The sequence below is a fragment of the Heterobasidion irregulare genome (genome assembly GCF_000320585.1).
Source record: "Heterobasidion irregulare TC 32-1 unplaced genomic scaffold scaffold_04, whole genome shotgun sequence".
NCBI classification, from domain to species: domain Eukaryota; kingdom Fungi; phylum Basidiomycota; class Agaricomycetes; order Russulales; family Bondarzewiaceae; genus Heterobasidion; species Heterobasidion irregulare.
In genome coordinates this window covers 2,349,336-2,362,062 of record NW_009258200.1, presented here as the reverse complement: position 1 = coordinate 2,362,062, position 12,727 = coordinate 2,349,336, and the positions used below count along the sequence as shown (strand labels likewise).

Genomic DNA, 12,727 nt, shown 5'->3' with positions numbered 1-12,727 from the left:
CGTGTTCTTCTCTGTTATTGTCTCGTACCGCGCTGCTGAGTCGCCAAGGTGCTCCAAAGGCGCTTCCGTCGTCATCTAGAGCGCTACGGGACCTTTCTTATTGTGAAATGGTGACCACGTGGCAAGAACCGCGATCAAGGACCTGCCTTGTCGAGTACAATGTCCCTGCCGGGCGGTGTGGCAGTGGCTGTCACTTCCTTTTAAACCCGTCGCACGACTGAGCGTCGCCAACCCCTCGCCGGCGGATGAATTATGGGCTGCTGCTTTTCCGAACCTATTGATTTAGATGGCGCAGTCAACTTGTATCACTTCGATCTTCATCGAGCCATTGGCAAGGGCGCGTTTGGAAAGGTACGCGTTTATTGTTTCGCCCACTCCGACCGAATTTCTAAAATTTTGACTAGGTCCGAGTTATTGAGCACAAGCGAACCAAGAAATTTTATGCTCTGAAGTATATCAACAAGCAGCAATGCATAAGACAAAAGGCTGTCGCCAACGTCATCCAAGAGCGACGACTCCTCGAGGAGGTATGTCTCAGGTCAACCATCGTTGATATCAGGGTGCTTGAACGCAAATGCAATCACAGATTGATCACCCTTTCATCGTCAACCTACGTTATGCATTTCAAGACGATGACAATTGCTTCTTCGCGCTGGATCTCATGTATGGTGGTGACCTACGATGTGCGTACACAGTCAACCGTTGCACCCATCCTTATCAACGGGATACGCTCGTAGTTCACCTCAATATGAAAGGATCTTTCCCTGAAAGGACTGTACGCTTCTGGATTGCCGAGTTGTCCTGTGGACTCGCCTACCTCCACAAGCAGCGCATTATTCACAGGTAGATTTGGCTGTTCCATGCATAGAATGCTGTCCTTCATTTGACTTGATGCAGGGACATCAAGCCTGACAACATTCTCCTTGATGCATCAGGACACGCCCATCTGACTGATTTCAACGTTGCCATCCACTATTCAGAGCGACGTCTTCATACATCAATCGCGGGATCTATGGCATATATGGCACCTGAAGTTGTCCACACAGCCCGCACTGGCTATACATGGCACATAGATTGGTGGAGTTTGGGTGTCTGTGCCCATGAGCTACTCTGGCATAAACGCCCGTTCCACGGCAAGACCGCGGATAGGATGCGGGAGAGCATCACAAGTCATCCTATCAAAGTTCCTCCTGCCCGCGAGGGCGTGCAGCCTGTCAGTAAAGAGGGCTGCGATGCTATTTTGGGGGTAAGGCGGCCTAGCTCCACGCCTTTGTATCATGTCACTCACTCTTCACGTTTCAGCTGCTGGAGCGGAACCCGAATACCCGTTTAGGATGCCGCGCCCTTGTGCCCAGTATCGATGACATCTACAGCCACCCTTGGTTCGCACGCATCAACTGGGAGAAGCTGGAAGCCAAGCAGCTTGACGCGCCCTACGTACCTGACGTGTGTTTTCACCTTTGTCACTTAAAAGGCTCTCAAGCTCACACCTTTGTTTTATTGTTACAGCAACGAAAGCCAAACTTTGACGTCACACATGAGTTTGACGAGTTCCTTTTGGCAGAGAAACCTCTGACGCATCAGAAACGGAAGGCGAACCCAAACACGGAAAAGATGGCGCCTGAATTGAGGCAGCTCGAAGAACAGTTCACCATCTACGACTTCAACTCTTCGACTCGCATCTCTTACTATCCCCACAACGAGCCGATTGTCGCCGCCCATGAAGCCGACTCTGATCCTACCGTTGTAATTCAGTCGCAAACCAACACGCTCGTGCATCAGGGCACTATTATTGGCCGATCGCGAGCGAACTCTCCCGTTCCAAGTAGTCGCCATTCACGGTCTAGCTCCCAGCAGTACTCGTCCAGTTCTCGAGGGAGTAGCCACCGCCATATGGGCTCATAGTAATCAGTCGTAGCATTATTCCTTGTCCTAAGTGAGTACGGAGCGTTTGTATTTCCCTACCTGCGAGACTTGATCTGATGCATCTAGATTAGCACTCTTCGTTGTCCAGCTGTCTTGTCATCGCATCGTCATCGCATTCATGTACACTTTTTCAACACCGCAGCCATCGCCTATTTATGTTCCTGTTGTACTCTTCACTGGGCACTGGATTTTCCGTGCTATTCCATTCTACTCTAATCGGCATTCGCATCAGCATCCGCATCATCACGTCTTTTTCATACTCCATCCATTTTTTGACTTGCGGAGCTCGCAGGCTCGCCCTCTTGCAGTCACTGATGTGGTTCACTCGATTCCTTTTTTTGGGGGGGGGAGGTATACCTTACTCACAACGGTTAATATTCTCGTTATCACCATCACATCGTCTCTACTGTACGCACTTGTTACTTTTACCCATATACATGACCTTCATGATATATACGGTTCCGGTGAAGTGTACGCCTGTGCAAAGCGCTCGAGGGGCCACAAGTTGGATCTACGACGAAGAGATGACGTCACCAGGATTTGTGCCGGCGTGCCCTTCGTCTCTTGCCACCACGGCGCACAGTTGAGCTTGGCTTGCAACATTCATGTCTCGAGGGTTGAGTTTTAGACAAATCCCCACTATTGGCGACTTGTATCAACGTGGCGTGCTCAGACGGTTGAACGACAAGAACGCGAATGCAACAAAGGAGCGGTTTCCTAGCGTCGCTAGGCTTTTGGACCGCGTATCTCTTTAGTGCGTCCTTATCATCTCTGCTCTGTTTCATACAAGCTCACAAACGTCTTTATTCCAGCCAGGGGGATATCACGAAACTAGATGTTCATGCAATCGTCAATGCGGCAAACGGGAGCCTTCTAGGTATCTACTTTCGACTCGATACCGAAGTTCAGCTTAACTGATCAAGCTGGGCAGACGGTGATGGTGGTAATTTATTTCATCTCGTTCATGGAGAGCGCTGTACATCTAAATCATGTTGCCCCTAGCTGATGGAGCCATTCATAGGGCTGCAGGTCCTCAATTGCTTAAGGAATGTGAGTTAACAGTCTCGTTTGCATAGTATATCTTGATCAACCCAGCGGCATTTGTTTGAGTTCTAAGTTCTTCGTAAAGACGGGAGCTCACATCTGCTCGTATAGGTCGCACTCTGAAAGGCTGTCAGACTGGGGACGCCAAGATTACACGAGGTTACAATCTCCCTGCGTGAGCCTCGTCACCGTCAACGTAAAGTGAATCAACTCAGGTCTATGCTTCATCGCCTTAGTCGACATGTTATACATACAGTTGGTCCCGTTTATTCAGGAACCGCTAAAGTACAGCTGGTCTGTGACCAGCTGGCTTCCTGTTACACGCGTAGCTTGCACGTTGCTGCCCACCACTCACTCACTCAGATTGTGCGCTTTTCTCATGACCACTGATGACTTTTTGGGGAACATGACTGTCTTTCAGGCCTTCCCTGCGATATCGACCGGAGTACACAACTTCCCCATCATGAGCGCCACTCACATTGCACTAAATGCAGTCAGATTGTTCTTGGAATCCGAAGAAGAAATAAACGTACGTGTTATCATTGACTTTTTGACGCGCTATTCGCCATATACCCATCTTTTTTTCTAACATTTGGAATTCCAGTTTGAGCGCGTTGTGTTTGTCGTGTTCAGCGACGAGGATAACGAGGCTTATAAGTGAGTGTCTTTTAGGACATCATCCTACGATCGAACGCTCAAAATAAATATAATATAAAGAAATCTGATACCTCTGTATTTCCCCGCGCCGGAAGACTAAAATTGATCCCCCCGCATATATCGTCGAACACCAATTCATGCACAAAGTATAGTGACACCCCGTATGCGTATCGAAGAGCCTTGTCTTTTAAAGCCACGACCAAAAAAAATTACATGTTCCCATTCATTCTCTCGAGTAATATACCACCCTTACATTCACTGGTGTAAACCTCCGATCCAATCAACTGGGACAACCGTGGCAGAACGTGTCGAAAAATATCACATGATTGCGGGACGAAGTCACGGACAATAGTCTCACGCCTACCGGTCCGTCGATCTCCGTCGATTCTGAAATTCAAAGTGTTCGCAGATGTTCGCTGCTCTCCACTTTCATACTCTCTGGGCTTGGCCGCTCAAACGCTCATACCCGTGAAAAATATGCCGTCTCCGACGATGACGACGTCTTTTCAGCATAAACTTGATACTCTACCAGTAGAGGTCAGTTCAGTCCATTTAGATTCAAATGTGGAATTCATAGGAACTTTTTAACTTAGCTCCTTTATGAAATCCACTTCTACGCGCTTTCCGAGACCCTACCTCACACATGCAAGCGTCTGTATAACGTCTTCAAGTTCGCGCCCCCCAGCGTCCAAGTCGAATACATCTTGGGGCGTTCTTTGCTCAACCAAAACGCAGGCAGAAAAATAAATATCATGACTCGCATACTGCGCTATCCGCTGTGTCAGAGAGACGTTGTAGAGGCCCTACTGCGTCGACCAGACTGTCCTTCCGTCGATGACATGCACCCCGAACTCCCTCGTCGAATATTTCGAGCACTTGCTCACGACCCGCCGTCGAGTCGAGGATGGAAAGGCCGCCACGAGCCCTTGCCGTTCCTCCAATATCTCTTCTCTCATCCACGGATAGCTTCCCCAGATCCCGATTCACATGAAGGGTATCCGTTGACCCGAGCGGTTTACGCTGGGTTCATCCCTCTCATCCAATTCCTTTTGGACCACGGAGCCTCTCCACGATGGAAGAACGGGCTCGCGGTCTTGTTGGCCATCCAAAGGAAGGACTTGTCGCTGGTAAAGATGTTGGTGGAACGTGACAGCGGTCGCAAATCTGGTACGAAGAAGAGGAAGCTGACGGATAGGCTGAAAGTTCATTCCGATATGTTGAAACTTGCGGTGAAGAGCAATGCGAGGGACATTGTAGATTATCTGATCAGAGAAAAGGGCTGTGTACCAGATATTAAGACATTAGGTCTGATCGGTCGGTAGGCCGCGCAGCACAGTTCCGTCCTTCCATAGACTGAATGTTCTAATATCGACGTTATATTCGACCATAGGACTTGTGTCAGGCGTAAAAGACAAAATCGAAGATGCTATGAGTCTTGTGTAACATACATTGGTGTATGTATAGAACAGAGATATGAAACAACAAACGAAGTACGACAGTAGTACAGAGCTGAAATATTTTTCAGAAAAGAGCAGAGGGAAGCGAAAGGTCTACGGACCTCCAAAAACCACATGTAAGGATATAAGGCAGGAGGCCTAGATATCATCAATGTCTACATCTCCCTCATCACCAAACTCGAATGTACATTCACCCTCCTCCTCGTCGAGAGGGTTGGACTCGTTGAGCTTGGCATTCTCTGGCAGCTCGCCGTATGCTTTCACTGAACAGGAAGGCGGTCAGCACCCAACAGCACAAGGAAGAATATCGTGACTTGCAATTGCGTGCCTCGTCAGGTGTATACTTCACGATGACATCTGCCTTGTCGTCCTGGAATTCTCGCAACGAAAGGAGCACGATGTCTCCTTGGTTTATCCAAACCTATGGAAGACAAGTTTGCACGCTGATCGGCTAAGTTTTTAGATGGTTGCACACCTTTTTCCGCATTTTCCCTCGGATATGGGCTAACCGCTTCTCTCCATCGAAACACATAGCCTCCAGACGCCCGTTGCCTAACATCTTCGTCACCTGAGCGTATTCTTGTCCGTCTTCACGGAAGACCAACTCGCGCTTGTCGTCGTCATTCTCGTTCTTTCCTCGTCTCCGGTTTTTACCGCCCTGTCAGAAACGGAGAGGCGATTGTAAGGAAATGTCGAGAAATGATTGCTTGGATGTGGTCTGACCTTTCCCTTATTCTATAGATCGCGATCGAGGTTAATTTATGCGCGGGAATATTTGGGACGATGAGACACACTTTAGGCATATTGGATTATTGAAGGAGTGGTGATCTCGTCAAGCGGAAGGGTGAAAGGTACTCGTACGCAAATGGCAGTGAGTAAGAGTCTTGCCGAACTTCGGGCGGAGCTAAGATCTCACAGACTGACTCAATCTGTGCTTCGCCACTGCTCCGCCACCATTTCTTTATCTTCTTAATGATCCGTAAAATCCTCGCATAGTCACAGTGGAATCTAGGCAAGCAGCTCAATCATGAACAAGGCTGTAATTAACTCGAGATTTATTCTCCGATCATACAATTCTAGTAGATGCATTCCGATTCTTGAATGGACATCTGTCTGACTGAAAAGCCGCATTGAGAACTAATTGCAGAAGAAAAATGTCTTTGTTTCACATTGATACCTCACAACTTCGCCACCGCAACGCATGCATGACAGATGATATAATTCAAACTGCGGGTCTGCTCAGCAAGAGATGTGTAGGCATGCTGTCGTGCATCAGTACATCATGCTCACAAGGATTCCCTTCTTCATAGTATCCCTAACATATCTAATGTTCTGAGGCTCCTCATCGTCGACCGCCCAGCTACCCTCATAGCCCATTGCGTATCCCATACTCTTACCTCCCCAACTACTGACAGGTCGCCAGAACCTTGGAGGGGGCCGTTCCTTGACATACTTTCTCTTTTTCTTGGAGGCTTTCCTTGGTTCCGCTCTAGTATCTGAAGACTGGACTGAGACTGCAGTGCAATAATGTCCTGCAAGCGAAGGGTCATGGGGGGACGGTAGAGCAGCAGGACCTGCGAGTTGCTGCAAAGTAGTAAGTTTCGAATATGGTTTTGCAGGCCACTCGACCAGAAGGATCGGAGGTGATGAAGATGAGACAGAGCCGCTAGCGTGAAGGACCTTTCTCTGTTCGTTGGATCGAGCCTATCTTATGATCAGTCAATTTATGGAAGAGGAAGCTAAGAGCCCTTACCACAGATGACTTATGAGATTCCCGGGAAAGCCATGTGAAGTCCACAGCAGCTGCTTCAGCGCGTCTCTTTCGTACTTCGGCTTCAGAGTCATCGTCCTCACATGGAGGTTCCCAATAACTATCCAGGTTCCTTCCTCGTCAGTCTTCAGGATACAGTAAATAAGCATACATTATTTTGGGCGGAGGCTTGGCGTCCAGGCAAATATTCCGGGGCGGAAGAGATGTAGACAGTAATCTGTATGCTTTGGAGGATGACAGACGATGGTCAGAGAAAACGACATGATAGAGTCTAAATCATTTCTCACCTACAATACGTCCCTCGCTTATAGCATCAGTTTCCGCGCGATGTTTGAGTTTCCGTTTCTTCCGCGAGGTCATTGTGATGTCCCCCAAACGTCGCTTGACCAGAGCGGTTAAGTCTGTGAGCAGTGATGAATCTATTTCTTGCTCCCTCTCGTCAAGTACATGGTAGATGGCAGAGCGAGATGTAGTTTCTATCGACTGAGGAAGATGGTGTGAGTTTGCAAAGCGAGGAAGTGCGGTCATTTCGCAGACGAGAGCAGGAGGAAAGTCATGAAAGCTGCCTGCCTAATCGGGACGTGAAAGTAGCGTCTGCTGACTAAACGTCTGCATCTTCAAAATTCTGTTTACCTTTGCGAGCGCAACACTCGATCGTTCCTCTTCGTCCCTCCTTGGCTTCAAAAATGCCTCAAAAAGCATCCGCAGACCCGGCCCATCAATCTAAAAAAGCACGTAAATCCAAAATCGCTGAACCGGTCGTCGCAGAAGCGTCCAGGCAGACTGCTCCGCCCATGAAGGAGCGCAAGCGCAAGGAGGCACCAACAGTCGAGGACACCTCAGCTCCAAATGTTTCTGAAGGCAAGAAGAAGGCCAAGAAAGGAGAGGTAAAAGGGGTCGAGGAGGACGTGCCGAAGGCTGTGACCAAGGGAGTGGAGGTTGCAGTCGCGGAGGGGGGGAAGGAGAAAGTTGAGAAGAAAAAGAAGGGGAAGGGGAAGAGGGAAGAGGTGAAAGAGGTGCAACCAGAGGTGGTGGTGACGAAGGAGAGGAAGCGTTCGAAGAAAGGGGAGGCGAAGGTTGTGGCGGAGCAAGCAACTGAGAGTCCGGTGGAGGTTGTTGTAGAAAAGGTATCGCCATCAGAGGATCAAGAGGCGGGGAAGAAAAAGAAGAGGACAAAGAAGGAGGCAGCAAAGGAGGCACCTGCGGAGATCGCTGAGGTTGTGCCGTCGATAGAGGAGGCGACGGCTGTGGAAGAGAAGAGCAAAAAGAGGAAAACCAGGTCGGATCCGGTAGAGGAAGCCGTAGCAACACCGAAGGATGCACCGTTGAGAAAAAACAAGGCTGCAGCGGAGAAGCCACCCGTGGAGGTCGTTGAAGTTGCGAAGGTAGCAGAGCAGCCTCCAGTTGAGGAGAGTAAGCCGAGGAAGAAGAAAGGGAAGGCGGTCGAAGAGTCGGTCGAGGCGCCGAAGGCGGCAGCAACAACAAAAAAGACCTCAAAGATTTCCAAGAAGGCCGCAAAACTACCAACGCCATCTCCATCCCCCGAACTCGAGCCTTCCCATCTGGAGGATCAAGACGGTTCTGAAGTAGAGAACTCAGATGAGGAAGACGTTCATCTTCACGGCTTTTCCACCGATGAAGATTCCTCTGACGAAGACATGGACGGCGACGTCGATGGCATCGATGTTGGCAAATTGCCAACGATTGCTAGGGATGATGCAACCGTAAAGCGGAAACTGCAAAAGGCGAAACGCCAACCGGTGAATTTTTTTCTCCTTGATTTATTGGGAAAATTTACTGAAATCGACCGCACGCCAGACAGAAGACAGAGGAGTAGTCAGTCTCAGTCGGCTACCTCACGGGTTCTACGAGAACCAGCTGAAGGCATACTTCGCACAATTCGGAAACGTTACTCGCGTGCGGCTCTCCAGGAACAAGAAGGTCCGCATAACACCCTCTCTCACCCAGAAATTGTTTTATATAATTTCTTCCTCCTTAGACTGGTCGCTCGAAGCACTATGCTTTCGTTGAGTTCGATTCATCGTCTGTCGCCCAGATCGTCGCAGAGACGATGGACAACTACCTCCTTCTGGGCCATATCCTCAAGTGCTCTGTAATTCCAAAGGACACCATACATCCCGAACTGTGGATCGGTGCAAACCGCAAATGGCGTGTTGTCCCACGGGATCGTATCGCGCGCGTCCAGCACAACAAGGTTTGCCTCTCCTTCATCGAAAAAGGTATAGCATGGTCTAATTGTTTAAAAAAGCCTCGCACAGAAGACGAACAGCAAGTTGCGGAAAAGAGACTGGTCAAACGGCAGTCGGAGCGCAAGCGCAAGCTGGCGGAGGCCGGCATCGACTACGACTTTGATAAAGTCGCATATGTGCGTTTTTCTTCCTACTTTGAATTTGTTAGCTCACTGCTCTCGGATGTGTGTGCATAGAAAAAGAAGCCCAAGACTGCCGACTCATAATTTTGAGCTTTGCTTGAGGGATGACGCTTTGGCTGTGGGCGCATGTATGTTGCGATCTGCGATATCTGGTTTTTTACTTACCCTTGATCGACTCCTGAAATATATCCTGCGTTTCGGTCTGATGAGATTTATGCGAAACCCATGACTACCTGAAGGCTGTGGACATCTGAGTTTTACTCCCTGACATTTGTCTCCCGCTGCCAATCAATCACAATTTACCCTTGCTGCTGCGTGGTCCTTCTGGCTCGTTCTCCTTCTTCTCGCCCTTTCTTGATCGTCCTGCACCTCCACTGCCGCCAGCGCCCTGTTTCTTCACAACCGCCTGGGGGTTCTCCTCTTGCGGGTTCGTGATCTGCGCGCGTTTACCCTCGGGAGCGACGTCCGCGGGTTCCGAGGGCTCTGAGAACGCCGAGGGCTGGTTGTCAAGCTCTGCTTTGGGCATGGTCGCAGGATGAGGGGAGGTGAAATGGCTGGACGCCTGCGACGACTGTTTAGTGAACACCCAAATGAGGAGGTGAAGCGAAATTATCACTTCAAACTGTTATATTTTTCTCGTCGTGAGCGAGGTGAATCTGCAGAGGAGGTGGCGTCCGTGGTCTGTTGAATAGGAGGCGATCTCGCGCGCATTGAGGAACGCTGAGGCTTGGCCGATGACATCGACGTCATACCCGCGCACTCGCCGATCCCCTCCCTTTTACAAGATCTACGACACGAACCTCCGATCTCAGCCCAAAAATACCGTTGTCCTCGAGCTGGCCTTGATCTTCCTTCTCAGCGACCTCTAAACTATTACGTGGGCGAAAGGCTACAACAGTGGGTTTCATAAATATACTGTGGGTAAGTGATGATAACAAGACGTCGTTGAACGAGTATATAAGTGTAGGTGATCAGGAAAGGGCCTTGCAGGCGGACGATCCAAAACAAGGAGCGAGATGAGGACGATGACAAAGACGACTGGATGAAAGTATGTGTGAGGCGGCATGGCAGGCGCGAGAGGGAGAACGGCACGATCAGACGGCTCTCGATTCCCGCTCTCGTGCTTCTGCCTCGACGATGACGCCGTCCCTGACTTCTACCGGAGCGACACCTATCGAGTTGAAGAACAAAATCAGTAAGAGAGGACAGGACGGGGTGATTTGAGAGAGCACTGACCCTGCAAGAACCCTTCCTGGTTCTCATTGGATAGCTCCTCCAGCGACTTGCCCTTCGTCTCGGGCAACAGGAGTGTCGAGAAGATACCGGTCAACATGAAGAAAGCAAAGATTTCAAGACTGCAAAATCACGTCCGATCAGTATACAGTCCCACAGCGCATGACACCCACAACAAGAGACAAAGACGCACATGTGTTTAACAAACTTGTTCTTCCCTCCGATATCCTTCAGGCGCGCAAAGCCGACCTGCGCGACGACGGCGCCGAGCTTGCCACTCGCGGCCGAAATGCCGTGTGCCGTCGAGCGGTACCGCGTGGGGAACACCTCTCCGGGAATGACAAACGTGGTCGTGTTGGGACCGAAGTTCTGGAAGAAGTTGGCGAGGCAGTAGAGGAAGACGAACGCCTTCGTGGTCGACGTAGTCGCGGTGAGTTTGTCGTAACCAAAGCCTGCGCGCCAACGCCATTGCATCACTTCATCGTTACACACATGTTCAAAAAGATGAACGCACCCATGATGACGAAAAGGATGGTAAGCATGATGAAGCCCATGAGCTGGATAGGTTTGCGGCCCCATGAGTCAATGAACAGGAAGGACACCCAGTACCCAGGGATCAGGCCGGCAGCGGACAAGATCAAGTTGCCGACACAGATATTATGCAGATTCTCGTACACGCCAAGGGTACCGCTTGTGGGTGGTGTTCCGAAACCAATGGCCGTCAGGATGATGGATGAGTTAAGGCCGAGACCGTAAAACGCAATCTGTAGGACAATACTTAGGACTGTGCTTAAGCATAGATGAGCATGAAAAATAACTCACATCGAGCGCGAACCATGAGTACGCTGTGCCGATCAAGACCTTCATGTTAGACCATTTGCTGAAGTGGGCTGCAAAGTCTCTGCGGCTGGCCTTGGGGGCCTTGGCGCGCTGGACGACGGCATCAGGGTCGACGTATGAGTTTCCAGTGGTCAAAACATTGTTGATATCCTGCGTCGCCTGCTTGACATTGCGCTCGATATCCATGGTAAACCGAGGCGTTTCAGGGATCGTAAGGCGGAAGTAGAGCGCCACCACGCCGGGGACACAGCCCAGACCGATAAGCAGACGCCAGCAGAAGTCGACCGAGTCAAGCGTCACGAAGTTATCGGTGAGGATAGACGTTTTGTAGGCAGACACGACAATCAAGGCGACGAGGGCAGCAGCTGAATTTTTTATTGAGTCAAAGAAAGAAAAAGAGCGGTATTAGAGATGAACCGTACCAAAATTACCCCAGCCCTGCGAGGCGAACACAGCCGTCATAAGACGACCACGAGACCGTGTCGAGGCAAATTCGGACGAGATGACCGCGCTGAGAGGGTAATCTCCACCGATACCGATGCCCATGATGAAACGCCAAACAATGAGAACACCAATAATGTGGACCGCGGGGCCCTGGCCAGACAGAGCCTGAGCGAATGTAGCGACGATGATGATCATGAGCTCAACACCATCTGCAAAAACATGTTCATGAGATAGACAAAAGGAAGATAGGGGTCCGGAGAACTTACACATGCGCTTACGGCCGATAACATCCGCAAGCCAGCCAAAGAGCAGCTGCCCGACAAGAGTGCCGACAGGTGCTGCTACTTTGACGCCAAGGTCTTGGTTGGCACTAAGGGCATGGCCTGTGATTTCCGTGTGAGTCACTATCAAACCAAACGGCACAGATATCGGGATCACCTTTTCCGTATACATAGCCCAGCATCGTGGAAGCGATGTTGATGGCGAAGATGTCATAGCTGAAGAAAGCGAGGTCAGCCAGGGGTGGCTGATAGTGATGGAGTGCTGGGACTACTCACGCATCGGTGAAGAAGCCTACGCCGGCGACTGCACAGACTTTGACGTGAAACCAACTGAGGGATGGTCGGTCAGCAATAAAATTGACAAAGTAAACTAGAAATAATCGACGTACGAAAACTTGGCGTTATCGATCTCTGCGAGCGCAGCTCTCCGGCGCTCGTCGAGTTCATGGGGTGCAGCCATGCGAGGCAGGCCAGAAATGGAGCCTTCGCTGGACAATTTGCCCTTTTCACCAGAGTTTTCGAATGAGGCGGCCATGGCGGAGAGGGACGATGGTCGCGTCGCTGGGTGGATCTACCGGGGGAAAGGAGGTGATGGAGAGCTTCGAATCCTTACGCAAGAGCATCTTTATAGGCATAGGAGAGCGAGCCGAGACGAAGGTCTGGAGGAACGCCGCGTTCAGGG

At 50.3% G+C, this 12,727-nt stretch overlaps 8 protein-coding genes across 8 annotated transcripts; 4 read left to right on the top strand and 4 right to left on the bottom strand.

The window, feature by feature from the left end:
* Positions 1-252: 252 nt before the first annotated feature.
* HETIRDRAFT_157044 (camp-dependent kinase-like protein) lies at positions 253-2,377 on the top strand (the record flags this gene model as incomplete). Its single annotated transcript, XM_009547256.1, has 8 exons — positions 253-351; positions 405-527; positions 587-683; positions 738-843; positions 898-1,246; positions 1,303-1,446; positions 1,510-1,936; positions 1,998-2,377. The coding sequence occupies 7 exons, from the start codon at positions 253-255 to the stop codon at positions 1,903-1,905; spliced, it is 1,314 nt and encodes a 437-aa protein (XP_009545551.1). The 3' UTR covers positions 1,906-1,936; positions 1,998-2,377.
* Positions 2,378-2,531: 154 nt separating this feature from the next.
* Positions 2,532-3,685, top strand: HETIRDRAFT_163056 (uncharacterized protein; the record flags this gene model as incomplete). Its single annotated transcript, XM_009547255.1, has 9 exons — positions 2,532-2,680; positions 2,739-2,803; positions 2,858-2,869; positions 2,929-2,976; positions 3,082-3,145; positions 3,207-3,336; positions 3,392-3,499; positions 3,575-3,588; positions 3,643-3,685. 9 exons carry the CDS (start codon positions 2,532-2,534, stop codon positions 3,683-3,685), a joined length of 633 nt encoding a protein of 210 aa, XP_009545550.1.
* Positions 3,686-4,063: 378 nt separating this feature from the next.
* Positions 4,064-4,865, top strand: HETIRDRAFT_439719 (uncharacterized protein; the record flags this gene model as incomplete). The annotated part of the gene is made up of 2 exons (XM_009547254.1): positions 4,064-4,164; positions 4,221-4,865. Coding segments are annotated over exons 1-2 (705 nt in total), but the record flags the coding sequence as incomplete, so codon positions are not given.
* A 357-nt stretch (positions 4,866-5,222) lies between these two features.
* HETIRDRAFT_126155 (uncharacterized protein) lies at positions 5,223-5,887 on the bottom strand (the record flags this gene model as incomplete). The annotated part of the gene is made up of 4 exons (XM_009547253.1): positions 5,223-5,347; positions 5,403-5,505; positions 5,560-5,742; positions 5,879-5,887. 4 exons carry the CDS (start codon positions 5,885-5,887, stop codon positions 5,223-5,225), a joined length of 420 nt encoding a protein of 139 aa, XP_009545548.1.
* A 469-nt stretch (positions 5,888-6,356) lies between these two features.
* Positions 6,357-7,383, bottom strand: HETIRDRAFT_417228 (uncharacterized protein; the record flags this gene model as incomplete). Its single annotated transcript, XM_009547252.1, has 3 exons — positions 6,357-6,788; positions 6,838-6,971; positions 7,143-7,383. The coding sequence occupies 3 exons, from the start codon at positions 7,381-7,383 to the stop codon at positions 6,357-6,359; spliced, it is 807 nt and encodes a 268-aa protein (XP_009545547.1).
* A 968-nt stretch (positions 7,384-8,351) lies between these two features.
* On the top strand, positions 8,352-9,301 carry HETIRDRAFT_315159 (uncharacterized protein; the record flags this gene model as incomplete). Its single annotated transcript, XM_009547251.1, has 4 exons — positions 8,352-8,615; positions 8,674-8,796; positions 8,855-9,070; positions 9,125-9,301. Coding segments are annotated over 4 exons (780 nt in total), but the record flags the coding sequence as incomplete, so codon positions are not given.
* Positions 9,302-9,459: 158 nt separating this feature from the next.
* On the bottom strand, positions 9,460-9,773 carry HETIRDRAFT_106834 (uncharacterized protein; the record flags this gene model as incomplete). The annotated part of the gene is made up of 2 exons (XM_009547250.1): positions 9,460-9,487; positions 9,544-9,773. The coding sequence occupies 2 exons, from the start codon at positions 9,771-9,773 to the stop codon at positions 9,460-9,462; spliced, it is 258 nt and encodes an 85-aa protein (XP_009545545.1).
* Positions 9,774-10,101: 328 nt separating this feature from the next.
* HETIRDRAFT_157041 (inorganic phosphate transporter) lies at positions 10,102-12,617 on the bottom strand. The gene is made up of 10 exons (XM_009547249.1): positions 12,435-12,617; positions 12,322-12,375; positions 12,203-12,261; positions 12,031-12,147; positions 11,743-11,973; positions 11,303-11,685; positions 10,995-11,244; positions 10,674-10,932; positions 10,484-10,602; positions 10,102-10,418 (listed from the first exon to the last, which is right to left on the bottom strand). The coding sequence occupies exons 1-10, from the start codon at positions 12,578-12,580 to the stop codon at positions 10,342-10,344; spliced, it is 1,695 nt and encodes a 564-aa protein (XP_009545544.1). The 5' UTR covers positions 12,581-12,617; the 3' UTR covers positions 10,102-10,341.
* Positions 12,618-12,727: the final 110 nt, after the last annotated feature.

Coding starts and splice junctions, on each gene's coding strand:
- HETIRDRAFT_157041 (XM_009547249.1), bottom strand. CDS start 12,580: ATGGCCGCCTCATTCGAAAACTCTGGTGAAAAGGGCAAATTGTCCAGC. Junction 12,376..12,434: donor ATCGATAACGCCAAGTTTTC/GTACGTCGATTA, acceptor ACCATCCCTCAG/TTGGTTTCACGTCAAAGTCT. Junction 12,148..12,202: donor GGGCTATGTATACGGAAAAG/GTGATCCCGATA, acceptor CGGAAATCACAG/GCCATGCCCTTAGTGCCAAC.